The 19,729-nt window shown below is 34.9% G+C and overlaps 1 protein-coding gene across 1 annotated transcript in view; it reads right to left on the bottom strand.

Moving 5' to 3' along the window:
* The window catches only part of LOC104619326 (cytoplasmic dynein 2 heavy chain 1-like), a gene marked incomplete at both ends in the record, with an annotated part of 27,397 nt that extends 7,923 nt beyond the window's left edge, over positions 1-19,474 (bottom strand). The window contains 15 exons of the mRNA XM_010285162.1: positions 2,163-2,300; positions 3,997-4,151; positions 5,441-5,522; positions 7,651-7,793; positions 8,621-8,734; positions 10,148-10,256; positions 11,012-11,260; positions 12,398-12,522; positions 12,657-12,803; positions 14,355-14,457; positions 15,709-15,853; positions 16,227-16,378; positions 17,131-17,377; positions 18,032-18,291; positions 19,319-19,474. Coding sequence (XP_010283464.1) covers positions 2,163-2,300; positions 3,997-4,151; positions 5,441-5,522; positions 7,651-7,793; positions 8,621-8,734; positions 10,148-10,256; positions 11,012-11,260; positions 12,398-12,522; positions 12,657-12,803; positions 14,355-14,457; positions 15,709-15,853; positions 16,227-16,378; positions 17,131-17,377; positions 18,032-18,291; positions 19,319-19,474 — 2,325 coding nt within the window. The remainder of the gene's footprint in view (positions 1-2,162; positions 2,301-3,996; positions 4,152-5,440; positions 5,523-7,650; positions 7,794-8,620; positions 8,735-10,147; positions 10,257-11,011; positions 11,261-12,397; positions 12,523-12,656; positions 12,804-14,354; positions 14,458-15,708; positions 15,854-16,226; positions 16,379-17,130; positions 17,378-18,031; positions 18,292-19,318) is intronic.
* Positions 19,475-19,729: the final 255 nt, after the last annotated feature.

Below are 19,729 nucleotides of genomic sequence, written 5' to 3'. Positions count from 1 at the left end.
GCTTTTACGGTGTCGCTTTCCCTTTACCACAGACAAGATCTGTTCCTCTATTTTTGAGGCTCATTATGACTTTTTTCCTCCTTGCCCCTGATTTTCCATTCCTTATCAAGATGGCAGTCCCCCTCTAAAAGCATAAGAGTGACAACCTTTAACATTCTTACTACATTTGAAAGTAATGTCTTCATGTCATTGTCTTTGTAGCTGCTCACATTTCTATTTCTTTCATTACACCATTAAAACACTCCTTTTCTATGTTACTAAAAGCAGCAGTTGTGTTGGAAATAGAGTTCATTAGCCTAAAAATACTAATATATCATTTACTTGTAAATTTGCACCCATCTGTCTCTAAGGATATCCGTCTTATGTCCTACACATATATTGTAAGCTGTCTGGGTTTACATCTTTTTTTTTTTCCTGTATTGATACTGTGCCTACCATACAGCAGACAGTAGCCATTAGCCATCTCCAGAACTCCTAAGCACTTCAGTACAATAATAAATACCTAGTATATAAAATTACAATAAAAAAGACTTCAGATATTCTGAAGTCAACAAAAAAAACACCCCGAACCAGGGACTACCAATACCAGTTACAAAACAAATAACTGAGGATAAATGCATAAAATACATCAAAGACTAATATTCTAGGCGCAGTTCACCTAAAAGATACAAGACAACAAAGCCCAGGGTTTACGTTTTTCCAGTATATAACATATTATTATAACCAGCAACTGTTGAGACAAGTTGAATTTGTAGCAGATGTATATAAGCAGAGAAAACCTTGAGATTAATAACAATCTTTCTCAGTACTTAACCCAAGCTATAGACCAGCACGTCATTGAAGATTACATTCAAATCCATAAAACATTAGCTACATAAAACTAGATGAGACATTTCATGTAAATGTACATGTCCTGAATGATAGCTCTGAATAAGAAAACCCTAAAATCCAGTTGTAGGTCAAAAGCCTTGCTCTGAAAGAAGATTAAAAGAGTCTGTATTTATTAGAGCCCTCTGTCTTACATAAACTAGAACATTTGTGACATTAAAATGTTACAGGGCACCTATACTTTATGCTAATTTAAATAATCAAAATTCTACTGTAACTTTTCTGATGTCAGTGGGGCCATCATGTTTCATTGCATTTGGCCTACTCTTTGATTTTGTCCTACAATGTAATATGTGCTACCCACACAACCTGTAACTCTACCAGACTACAGCAGACACAAATTTAAAACAGAACAGGGAAAATGGCATAATAAATTCTTTGAGGCCAGCAGTGAACACACCAAGCCAATCATCATTATTCAGATTCATGTATAGTAGGCATATAGAGCCTAAAAGTATTAAAAATTGCCAAGAGAAGTAGACTTATAAAAATCGGAAGTAATTTAAAGCACTGCAAACCAAATGATTTGAAAGAGCAGGCATCTACTTTACTGCATACAGAGTATCTTTGTCACTGAACTTCTTTATTTGTGTGCTTCAGACTGATCAGTTCAGCATAACAGTGCAGTGACAGTGGATTCATTACAGCTTATCTTAAATTTATGATTCCTGGAAGTATCAATGTAGATATGTATTTTCTGCACAATTATTTTACTTAACTGAGAAAACACTACCTCCTCAAAAAACAGAAGGTCTACCTCTGAGCTAAAGAATAAAAATTCAAGGAGTGATGAACACAGAGGTATTATTTAACCTTCTTTGAGGTTAACTTCACGGGCCCAAACCTCATGAAATACATACTTTCTAATAGTCCACAAATTTAATTCCTGGTATTTGTTACTTAAAACAGTGCTACCTGTCAGCATTTTGTTTAAAGCTCCTAGCTAATAAACATTATAAAATGGATCAGTTTGCATTTATGAAGTTCTAGGAAAACTTTCAGACTAAACTACAGCAGTAGGTACCACTCAGGAGCAGAACTTGCACTGATCTCTTCCTACTCAATCAGTTCAGATATGATTTAAATGATATAATCCTCTGTCCTGTTGTATGTTTATTCAAGCCTCAGTGCTCATGCATTCGCTTAGGCAAATTCTTGTAAAAGCATCAGATTTTGTAAACCTTGAAAAGAATACAAAGCACAGGCAGTTATGGAGACCAAAAATAAAAGAGCATCTCTCTTTTTTTCACTTTTGATGTAATTGTATACAACACCTGCATAGATACTGTAATTTCTTGAAGGGCAGCATCAGCCTCATCCTGCTTCATTTTCAGTAAAATGCTTTGTTCTCCAGCTTTTCTGTTCAGTTCATCTACCAGGGCTTTAGCTTCATTCAGCTTTGAAACACCTGCCTTTAGAAGTTTACAAGAAGCAGTTATTTAGCAGTGTATTTTAAATGGATTTAAATGAAGTTTGGTTATAAATAGTATGCACAAACTAATAGAATAATAGAATAGTATAATAGAATAATAGAATAACTAGAATAATATTCTTAATTTTTTAACTTATGTTCCACATTTTCTTGATATTATTTATATTTCCTTAGTATTATTTAACCTAAAATTGAGATTTGGCACTTCTAGACGTGTCACTCTAAGATCATCAAAAAGCTGAAAACAAAATTCTCAAAATAACACTTTTAATTGAACAGCAACTAGTAATCTTTTTCTAATTAATTCAATAGCATTTCAGTTAACTGATATTAACTCCATATAATTACATCTTCTCTAAGAGCAAATCTATAAAAATCAAATTGATATAAATCAGATTATCTTATTTCTACATATTTGTACATTCTCTAATGAACATAAATGTACATAAAACAAAGCCTCAATTATGCTGAAGATTAACTGTTTTCTTTATTCACACTTTCTAAATTATTTACTTTACAATAACCAGGTAACAGAATTAGTTCAAGATATATTTGAAAGAAAATATTATCTGGAAGATGTTTTGATATAGGATGCATTTTCATGTAAGTGTTTACTTTTATTTAACCATTATTCTTAACCATTTAAGAAGTGAGTGTTTGTCACAAACAAACCACAGCTACTTTCTAAATAAAAAAGCAATTTCTATCATTACAAATACAAATCTTAAATTGCATACTACAGTGATGAAAAAGATTGGCACACAGAATAAAAACAGTGTAGAATAAAAGGCAAGAAAGTCATCTGGTTTTGACAGATGCTTTAAGAAGAAATACAGCTTTGCAAGTGTGGTTTCAGAATAGCAGCAAGGGTCACTAGGAAAAGGAGCTGAAAGGGAAGGGAGAAGGGTAAAGACAAAAGTTATATGTCCTAAAGGATCATACAGATCTTTCCAGAAATATACTGGGGGGAGGTGGGAGGGAAAGATTTATGACTGGAAAGATAACAAATGGGTTTCAAAAATATGCATGTTATGCATACAGGAGTAAAGCGACATCTGAGATTAACTGCATTTGGTCTAGAACTGTGCAAAGGTTTGATGTGTGGAAAATGAATTTGAAATTAATTCCAAAACACAACATGGGAGAAAATCACAACAAAGGGAATCTTGGCCAAAGCTACACAAGAGCACCATGAAGTTAAAGGTAACACCTTGTTGAACCAGAAGGATGCAAGAATCACACAAAGCAGGAAGTTGCTGTAGAGATATAAAGAAAAGGATGGAATAAGGAGCTACATGGGGAAAATTTATACAAGCAGAGGCAGGAATTAAATTGATGTAATGATGATGGATTGTTTGCAACACAATTCTAATACATATGGTTGAAAAAATTTAAAGTGCTTTCAAGCACATTTTACTCTTTCAAGAAAACATACCCAGTCCAATACATTCTTGAGGAAAAATATTAACAAAAACAAGAAACCACTCTTCACTCTTAGAGGCATTTGAACATTAAGATTCATACTATTTCTCTCCTGAAACCACAGCATGAGCATATGCGAACAGAGGACACCTCTCACAACCATGTTACCAGCTACAGCCCATTAATACAGACGGCATTTCCAAATGGGAGAGGATTTTGAAAAGACGTATGTTAAAAATGTTTTAAATACATACCTGCAAGTGGCTCTGCCTTTTTATTAGCTGTCTTCTTTTACTGTTATTGATGGTACTGTATATATGAAGGAATGTCATATACCTGCTAGGCGTTGCTCCATACATTTTACATGATTCATGGATTGCCAGAAATGACTTCAGAAAATCAGAATCACCTGTACAACATAATTTGTTACGTGGATAATATGCTCATTCTTATCTCACTTTAAAATAACTAAGGAAGAGCAACAGAATATGTTTTTTGAGACATGAATGAAAAGCATTCAAAATATCACAAAGAATATATTGTTGTTCCAAGTACTCTCAGGGAAACAACATGTAATTACATTTGAAATACATATTCCTCAGAAAGAAATATACTGAAATTGTTTCAAAGCTGTAAATTATTTCACTGATGTTTGGAAAATTAATTACAGATTACTGAGGGCTAATCATAAAAGATATTTTATTTCCACTGAAATTGAATTTGAAAATACTTGGGACTTTTTTACAAAGGAAGCCCATGTATTTCTGTCTTCTCCCTTGTTTCTGATGACAGGTAGACTAAAAGGTTTTTCTGAATATTCCAGGTCCTTCAGTTTGTTGAACAGTTTCTCAAAATAAGCCCAAAGATACTGTAAAATAAACTGTATTACCCTAGAAAAGAAAAAAATGCTAAAACATACCTACACATAAATGAATGCCTTTAGTAAGTACTGAGACATAGATTAAGCACCTTGACCTAGGATAAACATAAATGGTAGCATGAACACTAAAGCCTAAGTTTGGCTATTATTCTGACGGGCTGGAATACAAAACAAGAAACCCCAAGTGAACCACTGACAATTTTATACTCTGTTGGTTCCATGACTTCTAAGTACTACTTAGACTAATGCTTTATAAAAAGTGGCTAAAAGCAGTATTGTGGAAATGAGTGCCGGCACCTGTCTCCTAGTTTTCATTTGACATCCTATTTTTAAAATGGTTAAATTTGAAGTTTTATAATAAAAACAAATTATGCTGAATAAGGGGCATTACTTACAAGAAATCAGTTATTGGAGATAAAGAATTATTAAAATAAAATGGGTAGGTCTAGGACAAGAATAATTAAAACATATAGACTGAAAAACTCTCAAAACATCAAATTTTGAGGTTGTGAAATAACATCCACATAGAAGGAAGACACAGAACAAAACAAAACAAGATGCAGCTTAATCAGTTTATAAAATTGAATATATGTAGTGATTGCTTGTGACACAGAATAGACTGGGTTTGATAAGCCAGGATGTCTGTTCCAGACTGATGTTCTCTTGTGCAAAATGCCTGCCAATACTAGTCTATGAATATGCTGCCGAAAACATACTCAAAGTATCTATGTTATATCTATGTTATCTATGCCCAACACAGGACTGAATAAGTGTTTAATAATAAGTAATAATAACTAGTGGGACCACCTAAATATTACCTGAATGTTTTTTCTTAAGTTCCTTGTGTGCTTTTCCAGTCTTTTCTTGTTCATCTGAACCATACAGAAGCATTTCAGGTATCTAAAAAAATGAACATGATTTTTTGTATGAAAATTACAAACAATGAATACTCAGGTTAAAACTAAAAAAAAACAAACCTTCAATCTAGTTTCTCATTTGAAAAGACTGAATATGATAGCTTTATTGAGAATAAGGTATTTACCAAATATTTATAGCATTAAAAAAGCCAATTCTGCCTTTCCCTGTCACTGATAACTTCCTGTTCTCTCAAGCAGAGGAACTTTTGCTGGCTGTAAGAAAGAGCAACTAATTCTCAAAGAACTCTTACAATAACACAAATGTCAAAGATGTAAGAAGATATACAACTCAACAGGAAATCAGTCTTAAGTATAACTGTTGTGGATACAACACCAGAATTAAACAATGCTTAAGTCTAAGACTTTGAAGTCTTTTCCATGGCCTAAGAGTGGCCTTACTTTAATATGTTGACAACTATACAATGTACAATGGTAAAAATATACCAAGTACATTCACGGTTTCTGGCATATGACTAAATGATAAGACTCTACTTAAAAAGAAAAAAATCAGTCCTGAAGTGAAAATGAATATACTCTGAAAAACAATTTTTAACTGTGGACAGAGCTGGTCCAAACATTTTTGCCAAAATGAATTTTCAGTACAACCTGCCATTGAAACTGAGGCACATTAGCAGGTGGAGATGCCCCTGTAACCCAGGCAGAAATGGCTACTCTGCGCCATCTGCTCCCATGGCTCTCCCAGGAGACTGACCAACCCCATTGTCCAGATGTGAAACCCATCATGATATGTCAATGGGAGAGGACAGATCACCTTACAGACTAGGCTGAGGGGGTTACTGAATAGGAGTCTTGGGACACGTTAGGGGATGCAGCAGAAGAGCATTTCAGATTGCACAAGACTTACTATGGGTTGGCGAGGCCCCTGAAGGAGCTGGCTGCCAGGGGGACTAGAAGGTCCAGGCCAACTGGCCTGAGAGACTGTGGAGTCTGGGAGTCAAAGGATACCTGGCTGCGTGTGTCTATGTGTGTACATGTATGCGTAGGTGCCTGCTGCAGGACACAATGGGGAGATCTTAGATCCAAGGTCAGCTACTGGATGGACTGAATGTATAAGCCCAGTTACTGGGCTTACACTGATCCACTGTGTGTGTGTGCACATGCATGCAGTGAGGCAGTCTGTACCAGCAGCTGCAGTGGGACTGTGACCTCAGGAGCTTGTAAGTCCAGAGGCCAGCAACTGGGGAGACCTGGCGAACCAGAGGCAATTACTGGAGGACCTGTGCGTCCGTGCCCAGCTAGTAGGGGGATTCACATTCTGCATATGTACCTATTTTCCACTAATAGACCTTCACTGTGATCACTCAGAGAGGTGAACAGGATGATGCCAACGATGCTGTTTGTGCTGAGGGTTTCTGTTTGTGGTGTTCTGTGTGGCAAACACATGTATATGTGTGTATGTGCTGTCTTTGTGTGTTTATGTGTGAGTCTGCTGGGAATACATGCTCAGCTTCACCACTCGTTCAAGTTAGGGTCACAAAGTTGTGGCAGTCTTGCCCCTATCAGGATACTGCATTTGGCAGTCTCTTAACATATAGAAGTAGTATGTATCTTTCTCAAACTTACACTGTGGACATCTTGAAATAAGCGGATTTTGTTCCTAAAAAGAACACACTGACTCCGTTTCATCAAGCAAAACACTTAACAAAGATCCAAGAATAACATAAGGTTTACAGTGCAATCTTAGGTATACAGCACCTCACATACACCTAACAAACCTATTTTTAAACTAGCTGTCAAGCATACTAGTAACAGCAGTTATCATCAGCATAGTTGGCTTTAACATTTTGTTTGCAGTCTATTTGTATTTTGTTCTTAAATGCTGTGTTTGATGAGAGTCATAGTAGTCAGCATTTTGTTCAAGTCAGCCCACAGACGGAACAAAACATGTTACAGTTAAAACAACAATGCTAATATTACTTAACTGTTCTGCAAAATGTTCTGTCTTTGTAGAACTGCACAAATAAATTAAATAAGCACAGTGACAATTATTCCTTCACAACTTTAAATATTTTGATCTTATTCATCAAAGCTCAGTTATTTTTGAAGACACTAATGTAAACAAATCACAGTTTTTAATTAATGCAATTTACCTTTTTCATACTGTTTTCTGACCAGCTTTCCATCCACAAAACCTGACATTTCTTGTACAGTGCTGGATTACTTTCACAGTTTATTGTGAAATTTAAATTGGTAGAATCCATGATCAAGACAACATGCAGATTTTGCTGGATCCCTAAGAAAATGCAACATATTAAATATTTTGTAGATAACAATCTGACTACATGACGGTAGATTTACTGCAAATACAACATAATTTAGTGTCCTTCAAATACTTATCACAAAGTAATTTCTGAAAAAAGATACTATTACACCACATCACACTAGGGCAGGAGTGTTTATAAACAGAACTTAAGCAAATTAATTTAATATCAAGGATCCTCATTATGTCTATTAGTTTGTGGTTTTTTTTAATTTAGAAGAGTTGATTATTTGAATAGATACCATTAATTCTTATTCCAGTTAATATAGACCAATAGAACCAATCAGAAGTAGTTCCAGGCCCTTCAGTTTGACTGCCAACACCTGTATTCTTTCAGTCACATTCTCCTATTTATTTGGAAACTACTTAATCTTCGTATTGGTCCAAGGAAGAAATGCATATAGTTAAGAAACCTATCTGTAAACTTGCTTATGATTACTCAGAATCCAAAGAGATTCCTAGGTATAACTGAATAATCTGTTACTAGATATGTAAGCTAAATAAACCAGAAAACAATGGGGACAAACACTTCTTCCTTCTAATTACTTTCAACAACAGATTTCATACCAGCTTTGTAGAACATTCATGGATATAAAATTTCAGATAGAAAAAATTTTAAGCCAAAGGTTCTGTGCCCTCAAGTATCACACTGTATTCATTCATTACCGCTGCCTGGTTTTTAATAACTAACTGAAAGCTAAAAATGCACACAAAAAAGGATCATGTTAGAAATTATTTGTCCATTATTATACCACTTCTGTAACTTTGCAATAAATTATAACATAATTCTGTTCACATACGGTATGTGAAATAGTTGAAGATTGGTCCCATAAATCCATCTTGTGAAGCTTGATCCTTCAGAGGAGATAGCAATGGTTCTAATTCATCTATTTTATATAGCCCAGGAACTTCTCCTATTTCAAGAATGAATTTAAAATGTCAGATCGAATACACTATAATTCTTCAAATTCCTTTGAAGGATCCCCTTGAATATTCTGTATAGAGAATTTGAGTATGGCAGTATTCACATCCATACTTTCAGGAGTATCATCCCATGTACTTCACCATTCTTTTCATGATATGAAAACAACAAATGAAATTACAGTGATTCCATTTCACTTAAACAGCCTACTTTGTTTGTGTAACTGCAATATACTTCAAAAACTCATTCAAATCTACCCAAAGACAGTGATCCAATACTGCATACAAAACAAATCAAACCAGATTGTTGTATACCAGAAAACAGAAACATGAAAGAGAGTAGTTATCTAGGTCCTCACACATAGAGGTTTAACACTGGAGAATCTGATATGGTAAGGAGACTTGTATTTGCAGCTGGGAACCAGTAAAATCTGGTGCTTTTATCAATCAGCTCTTAAACTACTGCAGTTCCAAAAAAACATTTAGCAAGTTAGACTCAGTCCTTCAAAGATCTCTCTTATCGAGGAACAAAGCCAGATTAATTAATTAAAGTCACTTTTGTTATTTATTATTCAGAGAATTATAGAATAGTTTGGGTTGGAAGGGGACCTTTAAAGGTCATCTAGTCCAATACCCCTGCAATAAGCAGGGATATCTTCATGTAGGGCAGGTTGCTCAGAGCCTCGTCCAACCTGACCTGGAATGGTTCCAGGGGTGGGGCATCTCTCTGGGCAACCTGTGCCAGGGCTTTACTACCCGCATTGTCAAAAATTTCTTCCTTATATCTAGTCTGGATCTACCCTCTTTTAGTTTAAAACCATTACCCCTTGTCCTATCAGAACAGGCCTTGATAAAAAGTCTGTCCCCGTCTTTCTTATAGTACTGAAAGGCTGCAATAAGGTCTCCCCGGAGCCTTCTCTTCTCCAGGCTCAACAACCCCAACTCTCTCAGCCTGTCCCCAGAGGAGAAGTGTTCCACATATCATCTCACTACTTTCAGAGAAGTCATCTTTGCTGGTGTTTGATTAAGTAAAGGACTCTGTCTATTCAATCTAGTACAACACTGGGACGCATCTCAATTTTAAATTTTATTACAGAAGGGAAGCTGTAGAGTAGAATATATTATTATTTTGTTGTTACCCTATTACAAAGGACTCCTCTGAAATAAGTTACTTAACTTGCAACTTGGAGGAATTGAAAGCACCCATACTGCAGGGTAGGTTAAAGGACAGCTAAGTGAACTCTAAGTCAGTTTCTCATGTACAAGCACTCTAGCTAAAACAGTGTAAAAAACTAACACACACTTCTGTCATGGACATAAAATTAGAAAACATCATCTAAATCTGCCTCATTGAGCTAAGTCTCTGTGGTAAAATTATTACCATAACCTTTTTGGACTTGTCTCACCTGAAGACAGTAAACTGTTGATCATCTCAAGGAACGTGGAATGAACAAACTGATAGTCTTCAAGCAGCAATACTACCTGCTGTGCTTCAATGCCCGCAAGCTCCATCACCTAGAAGCAGGGAAGACATTTAAATCTCAGTATATGGAATATATGTATGGTTCATAAAAGAATGATAATCTTTCCTTGATCATATATTACATACATATTTTCTCCACAGCTTCTATACTATTATATATTTACAAAAGATTACTAGGTTATTCAGTTATATAAGATATCAAATATAAAGAACATTATACCTAAATGTACAGCTTGGTAATGAAAAAATAATTAAAACACTTTCATAGAGTATATTTATGTTCCAGATGTGACTCAATTATATTGCTCTTTTGTGTGGCCTTAGCTCTAGAATTTTCTTTAGCATTGCTGAAGGTACTGAAAAACACCTAATTCATGGTTTGCATTTGTTTTAAAATTACAATAATCACTAAAATTTTACTTGATTCAGCTACTGGCAGACCATAGTAGAGACAGCAAATTAAAATACATACAAATTTGAAAATATATACATGAAAAAACCTTTCCAATATTCACATAAACTTAGAATTTATGAAGTCCACAACAGTCATAAAAACAGCTCTGGCAGTCAAAAAAGAAGAGTTTCCGGTAACTACTATAAGGAACAATAGACACATCTAGACATTGAGAACTTACAAAACTCTACTTGTTTCATTTAGACTGTTGACATTTGGCTTTTCTTAAAATATCTCTTCACACAAGACTTTAATGTCGCTCAAAATTACCATATCCTTTTTTTTTAAGACACACCTACAACACTACAAAATGGAAGACACTGCGTGACTTACATATTTAAGATCATTTTTGAACTGCTTCAGCTCATAGCCTCTGGAAATTTTGGGAGTAATCAGAACAGCTCCATGCATATGACTGACTAAAGAGGTAACTGTTCGACGACCTACACCACTCCGTCCTGCTAAAAGAAGTGATCCTCCAGGAAAACTTAGCACTCTGTCCACTTTAGACATATAACTGAGGACTTCCTGGAACAGTAAAATCTCTATCTCCTTTTTGTCTCGCCCATAATGAGTAACACCCTATTAAAAAAGAAAAAAAAAATTTTGTTCATTAATAAAAAATAAAAGCAGTACAATATGAAAGAACCCAACATTTAAAAGTTTAGAAAAGAAGGGCTTGAAAGCTTAAAAGGCCACGTTGGTAATTATTACAAATAACTTATTTATGTGACAGAATTTAGATACCTTGCATACCCTTTATCAGTAATGAACAGATCACATTACCACCAGCACCAGGATACACTAGAAGTCTTTGATACATTGAAATAGAAATCTACCACTGAATTAATTAAAATTAAATAATGGATCACAACAAAGTCTGAGCTGTCTCTGACTACAGATTAATATATAACTTAGAAGAGTGTTTTAGGCAGCCAATTGCTGCATAAATGCAGATTATGGAATTTTCTAGTGAAACACACATAATAACAGATCCTAAGACTAAATTCTGGCCTTGTTACACTTATCAAAACCTCATCTTTGAAGCCAAATGTAATTGTGTAGTCAGACAAAAAACCAAACTCTCATTACTGAGGCTATTAAACTTTTTCCTTTCCCATATAGCCTATTGGTCACAAGTTGGCAACTAAGGAGAGTGAGTAGTTTCCCAGCTACAAGAGCTGTCCATCAAACACTACTAATAAGGGGAGGTGATCTCAAAGTTCTCTTCCTGAAAATCAGTCAGCCTAGCAGAGTTTACATGTTTGCATTTCCTCATCAAGTTCACTTTTTGTACTTTACTGTTTAAAAGCATGCCAGATCTCCAAGTAATCCATTTGTATTTCTTCTCAAAAAAATTACATTAGCAAATTACAAATTCAGAAAGTAAAAGTTTAATAAAACACTTTGGTACTCAAACAATACACAAATATACATGCACACCAATGTTCCTCAAAATGTTGTTCATCAAACTGTTGTAAATCACCAGCAAATGTGCCTGATGCCCTTTCATTAAAATAGCCTTGCTCCATGATACTTCCTACTGCCTGCCACATAGCATCACAAACCTTCCCTCACTTTACCAAATGCAAAAGTTAATTCCTTGAACAAGCAGCAGACCCCACCCTAAACCTGGTGCTCACATGTTACTTCCTGAAAAAAATGTCTAGAATAATTGCTGTGGATCCTTGCTGTGTATATTCTTTTAACTTGTCTCACTTTTTGAATAATATCTTTCAGGTCTGTTGAGTTTAGTCTACCAAGTGGCCTCCCATGTGGTGGTAGAGTCTGTCCTGGTGTGATGAATGCCTCTTGACAAGCTCCCCAAGTTACATAGAAGATATCTGTGTAAATAAAAGGAAACACTTGAAAGTTTAGGTGCTCAGCTCATATGCTGTCTGACTTGATCAGCCTGATTTGATTAGGCAGTTCCTAAACAAATATTTCAGGTTTGTGTAGTATGCCTCAAATGGTTTACCTGACATATTGTCCAGAAAATCTGAGCCCCAGTCACCTTGAAATACTTTCATCAAAACAGTATCAAACACATGAAGTTCTTTCACGCCAACAATTTTGTCACGGAACAAACGACATGCTTCATAAGCAACAATTTCCAATACATGATCTGCAGTTTTTTTCGGTGATCCTACAAAATTTAAGAAGATATTCAGCTTTATAAATTTATAATAAATTTTACTTTTCTCAAATTTTCCATTTCAAAATATGAGATTGAAAATGAGTAAGTGAAATTACATACCAGCAGGAGAGCATCAGTAAGGAAGAAATAAGAGAAAAAGTAAACATTATGAAGTGCGCTTTAATAATAGTATCTTTACGGATCATTACAAGATAAAATGAAACATATTCTATTAAAACAAGTTCTTCAGTTTAGTGATGGCATTCTAATGAAAATGAACAAGGTGTTGCACACAAAGTAAAAATTAGAAGACAAAATTCCAGGCAATGAAAACAAGAAAATCCAGAAGACTCTTTTAAAGGGGAATAGAAGGACTGATAACAAATACTAAAATAACAACAAATACCCAAAACGGTCTGTATTATAAAATGCCACTAGTGAATACAAAGCTTCAGTATTCTTCACAAAGGTGACAAGGAAGGGGAGACGAGTAAATAACATGGCATGTTGTTCATCACTGAAAAAGCGAATACCTGTATCACCTTCAGATACAACAATGGAGTCCTTAAACAGGGTGAGATTACCCAGTCATTGATTGTCAGTGAGCTTTTCTGACCTTATTCAAGCTACATTTACACCACCTGATGATCCCAGAAAATAAATGGAGAGCAGGAATAACATTCATATAACTTCTATATTCTTTAAACAGCCCTCTATGTAACCTTTTAATTACTGTAAGAGCTAAAACACAGTAAGGAGTAATTGCTCATGATGTATGACTAATAGCAATTTCAGAGACAAAAACAAGATTAGAAAGAAGCCTATACTGTCTGTTCGGCAAAGCACACAAAAGTGAATACCTTTACAAATTTCACCATTTCCAAAGTTAAGGAAAGAAGAACTTTCAGATTAGATTGTAATTATCAAGCATTCCCAAATTGTGAGAATATTTAGACTCTTATATAGATATTTGTAAATTTCTACAGATGAGATAGTTTTCTAGATGTTTTCTGTATGTATAAGGGTGGTTATAATCTTTTGTTAAGTAGGTCATAGATGATGTGTATCAGTTGTAGTTCCACAGTCACATTACCAGGTTTATACAACCAGGTATAAAAAGCAAAGCATGAGAGGCAAGTCTCTCAGAATCCAGAAGACAAGACATAAACTCAGAAAACCCCCTAACCCAACCACTCCCCCTCCAAAAAAAAAAAAGAAAAAACATTATGCGGAGTAGGGCGTATACTTCAAATTCCCATAGTATAGTATGCTGTCACAACCTACTAACTTCCCTTAATCTATACACAGCTCCCACACATATTTTAAAACATCATTGGAGATTTTTTAAACTTGTTTACTATATGTTATGGAATGAACTGTTAGGCATTTTTTCCCTCTACTGAGTTACAGACAGTTCACAGTTTAGAAAGAGCACCGGGTGAACGAGTTGCATGTGAAGTCAACAGTAAGACTGACAACAACAATAATTTAGGCCATTTTAGAACAACTTTATCAATGAAAATGAAGTAAGTGACTTACCACCTGCCAAATCGTATCTGAATAAACCAAGAACCCACTGAGTAAGAATACATGGTGTAAAAAGGTAATGACTGTGATCATCAACTGTGAATTTCGCTCGTATCTAAAAACAGAAGTTGGGGGAGGGAATGATGTTTTAGAATGCAAAGCACTTGGAAATGTAGCTTTAATTTTTCTGAAATACCAGACAAATCAGTTTTCTATTTGGTTTAGATATTTTATTAATGCACTCTAGATTCTTTGAAAAGTGCAGAGATGAATTGTTTAAATCTTTTTTTCTAATGGCAAAAGATTTTCTCATAATTATAACATTTCTTCTGTACCATTTTTGATGCAAACAACTGCACATATCAACTAGGACTGTTACTGCAGTATTATTAGACAAAACACACATTTTTTTTAAAGCAATACCAAATATAAAATGCAAAGGAAATATAAAAGTGTAATTAAAAACTACCTAAACCAGTAACACTTAGTCACTACAAAAGACTTCTTACAGAAATACTAACTCTTCCCCCAGATATGATATTTGAATTTATAACTCTATCTTTAATTCAAAGAACAACTGCCTTTTATCAGTTATTTGGTCCCAGTGCAATGAGATTTAAACTTAGATTTCTTAGAAGACATTTATAACATCCTATGAAACTCCCATTAACTGGTGCATGCTAGCCAGTGACTATACCTACATTCCAGACACAAAGATCAGCTTTATATCATGGTTCTGTTTAGGATAGGGACACACATACATGTGTAAGTAAGCATACACACATAAGTAAGCACTTAGATCCCCACAGTAGCTACCCCAGTAAGGCTACGTACATGATTACAAAAAGCACGCACTTAAGTGCTTTGCTAGATAGAAGTCCAAAAAATTTAAGTGGCAGGATAAAATGAACTTGTGTGTGTCTAACCACCTATTTTTAACAGTGTAAATTTTAACAGGTAGTCCTTGATGTGTGTAAAGGACTCCACCGTCATATCTATCTCCTCTATTCATAACAGCATCCATAACATTTAAGCACATAACAATCTTTCAAGTATGCTGTCTCCTCACACATTAAGTAGGAAAATACTACTATCCACATTTTATAACTCAGCAACTGAAAGCATAGCTGGTTAAGACGCTTGCCAAAATCATCCAATATGTAGGAAAGCAAAAGCATTTACCGCTTACTCAGTTTGCCTCTAAGACCTAGAATTCTCTGCAAATAAGTAGCTCTAAAATTGATATCAACATTACAAAAAAGATACAAACTTGGATTTTAATACTGATAAACCTTTTTATTCTCTTGTTAAAATAAAAAAATCTGAATTCTCAATCTCCTTGAAAAAAGAAATTATATTTCCATACCTGTTCATATACTTGAACCATAGATCCTGCTAGCTGATGTATTTTTGGTAAAGAACCCCAAACAGGGTGAGTCTTTAGATTTTTCTGTAGTACAGGTTCCAAGTAGGCACTACAAATAGTTTGCAGTTGGTCTCTTTCTGGATAGCTACAAAGCAAAAAAAAAAGTAATCCTTATGGATTATAATTGTTAATTTTTTTTATTAAAAAGATTAAAATTTTATACATATTGCTGAGAAATTTCAATGAATAGCATCTACATTTAGAAGCTAAGTAAAATTATTATTTTATTGCAATAGGTCACCCTCAGAAATTTTCTAAATACATCTGTAATTCTGTTCAAACTTAAAAACAAACAAACTTCTTTTCAATTTCTCTAATTTTGTAACCAAACAGCACCTTAATATAAAGCTGCAGAAAGCAGACACATCTTCATAAAGACAAAATTGAGCAAGGGCCCTGTGTTTATAACAGAGGCTGAATCTGAGTTCTGAGAGTCAAACTAATTTTCACATACTTACTCAATTGCACAGAGACGAACAATAGAAGTAAATCTGGAGGTAAGTTTATGTCTTCCTAATATTCCTCCAGCAGACATGGAAGCAACAATTTGGATGTTTTCTAAGCCAACCCATTCCAGATTTTCATCATAAAATCCTTGATATGTAAGAACCTTTAATAATTAAATAACTATTTCATTAAAAGAACGCCAACAGAGTATCATTAAAAAAAGAAAGAGAAATATACCATTATTACTGTTTTCTTAATTGCCAGAAATATACTACTCCTCCCAGTATGGTGTCAGCTGCAAACTTGCTGAAGGTATGCTCTGCCCCATTGTCCAGATCATTAATTAAGATGTTAAACAACTAGCCTTGTACTAGTTGTTGTAAAATGGCTTACAACTAGTCTTTGTGCCACTGATCACTACCCTCTGGGCCTGGCTGTTCAGCCCCTTTTCAACCACCTCACTATCTGCTTATCCAGCCCATCCATCAACAGCTTTTCTGTGAGGATATTTTGGAAGACAGATCAATGGCGTTAGTGAAATCCACGTAGATTTCGGCTCTCCCCTCATCTACCAGGTCTGTCATTTCATTATAGAAGTTTATCAAGTTGGTCAAGCATGACTTGCCCTTGGTGAATCCATGCTGACCACTCCTTATGATTTTCTTGTCTTATATGCCTACTGCATTATAACTCATTAAGGCAAGCACTGTCTTTATTTACTTATGCATATAAGACAAATGAAAATGGTATCTTACTTCTGTCTGACACCTACATATTCCATCAAAGTACAAACAAAGCTCTTGTCAATGCAGATGTAGGATGTTAACTCTGACAATTAATGTTGGTATTTCCTGTATACACTAAACTATTTCCAGTACACTTAAATCTCTTTATAAATAACACACAAGTGTTCACCTGCTGTAGAAAAGCTACGAGAGTGCTTGTTCCCCATTTATCAGGTTTGGGTAGATTGATATCCTTTAAGTACAAAACAAGCCTTTCACAGTCCTTTGGTCTGTATACTCGCCCAGTGTTTGCACTGATTACAATGCAAGTTTGACTTAATTTTTGTAGAAGATGTTGAGAAGTAGTTTGTGCACTGCAATGAATGGTAGCAATCTGAGTGGATCGGAGTTGAGAAAATGCATAATGAAGCAGCATCCTAAAAAAGCAAATGTTTGCATACATATAAGTAATACATAAATGCATTAAAATACCATATATCCAAAGATATTGTAGTTTTTGAATTAAAATGCATATACTATATACTGTATTAATGTAATAGATGATGCACGAGGTTTGCTGAATTAAACATTCTTACCTTTAAAACTGTAATATTTTCCATTCAAGAAATCCAATAGAAGTGTAGGATACAGCTACACAAAACAAATACCTAGCCTAAATATCTTGTATATAACGATCCAAACTATCTAAATAAGGAACCTAAGATAGGCAACAGGATGACCTAAATTCAGTTGCCTGCACACAGGCATCTAGTGCCTCTTGAGATGAGACTGGATACCTCATGTGCCTTCCAGTTGTTGCTCTGTGACAGCACAGGTTTTCCAAAGGTCCTGTTTCACATCTAAAAGCCTCATTCAGATGTCTTAGATGCATAGTGGCAGTCTGAACCTTCCCTGTAGATCTTCATAAGAATTTACCCCTATTTGCCACTGCAGAACCTATGTTTCATTAGTAACCTAAACAAGTGATATTCTATCAGAAAGTCATATGATAAAACCATTATAACAAAGTATTACAATTTTTGTCAAATACCTAGAAGTATATTTTGCTTAAAATAGGAAACAGTTTTTACCCCTTTCCACATCCTTCAGGGCCCACAAGAAGAAATGGCTGCTTATTGTTAAAATCTAGCCAGGGTCTAAAGTAATCTAAACCTCTTTGCATGTCAGGGGTTTGAATGACAGGAAGTGTTTGGAGATTACTGAAGTCATCAGCTGTTAGATTTTCAAGTTTTTTCAGCTGATACAGCATTAGCTGTCCAGTGTCAGCGTCATAATATGTGTCCAGGAGCTTCCTTGGATCTGGTGGAGATTCTTGTGCCCAACTGAAGATCTTTAAAAAAAAGTTAAAATAAAGCTTCTGTTAAATCCATACTCCTAATGACAAGATCTATAATTTTAAGCTAATCTAAAGAATGTTCAAACAATACTTCTGTAAAATCGAACATTTAAACCTTCAATTTGATAGTTTCAAGGCTGCCTTTGAAAATTCAATCATGTTATTCATATGCTTTATGATTAAGTCCTTAACTAAACAGTAACATATTACTCTTCCACATATTACTTTTTCATAATATAAAGAACATTAAATAAACTGTATTTAGAAAAGCTTTATATAAACATGTTTCCATATTAGGCAACATACTTAATAATAATCATAAGAACAAGATAACGCCTTCACATGCATTGATAGCTAATTCCAGAAGCTGACTCTAAACCTTTACCATCTGCCCTGTATGTATGTTATAGCTCCAGGTTGCCTTTTGGAAGGAAGTACTTCCTTCTCTCCAACACAAAACCCAAGTGTCACTGTGGAGACAACTACCTCCAGGGTCAGCCTTCTGTAGACACTAGGGACCAGTATACTCACATAGTTTTCCAATACTATTCCCTAGTCCTTGTGCCCTCAAAAGTCTACACAGACAGAACCACACCCCAGCAGAAACAACACATACCTCAAAATAATGCTGTAAGAACACCTCCCTGATGAGGTGGTGCAACAAAGCCCTCCCATTCTTATTTCAAGCATTCTGAACAGAAAAAAACCCACAAAATAAACCTGGATTACATATACACAATACATGTGCACACACACAGTCTGCTATAGTGGGTCCTTGCACAAAAAGGTACAGACAGAAGCCACTCTGTATCTCTTGGCACAGCACGTGTGGCTGGATGCACTTAGCAGTGTATCAGTGACACATTAAACATTCCTTTACTTCTCAGCTATTTCCCTATAGACAACACAAATTGCAAACAAATTAGAGCACAGATATTCTATTATTGTAAATTTGCATTGTTAGGAGACAGAAAATCACTACTGAGAAATTTTTAATAAACTTGCTGAAAAAGATTATTACCTCTTTTGCAAATTCTTGTCGTGATTTCATGTTCAGATTGCCACCAAGACCACGTAACAAGTTAATAATAAACTCTCCATGTGCAGTACACCCATGAAGATGAGATAGTCCATTCATCACGGTTCCAACTAAACTTGTTTCTACCACAGAGTCATTCTGTAAATTGCAAGTTGCAGCAGATTTAAATATATTCCTAAAAATAAACTGATGTATTGTTAGCAGACTATTACTCATTGCTCTTTGACACTTCCACAAATGATGAAAGATTTCAACACTGCTGCTGTTCTAGAAAATTCATTTGACATGGTATTATTTTTAAGCATTGATTTGGAATTTTTAATTCCAGCCTATATATTGATCACAGAATCATTAATGTTGGCAATGACCTTTAAGATCATCAAGTCCAACCAT

Source organism: Phaethon lepturus, unplaced genomic scaffold (genome assembly GCF_000687285.1).
Source record: "Phaethon lepturus isolate BGI_N335 unplaced genomic scaffold, ASM68728v1 scaffold46544, whole genome shotgun sequence".
Classification (NCBI taxonomy): Eukaryota; Metazoa; Chordata; class Aves; order Phaethontiformes; family Phaethontidae; genus Phaethon; species Phaethon lepturus.
This window is presented reverse-complemented; position numbering and strand designations above follow the sequence as displayed.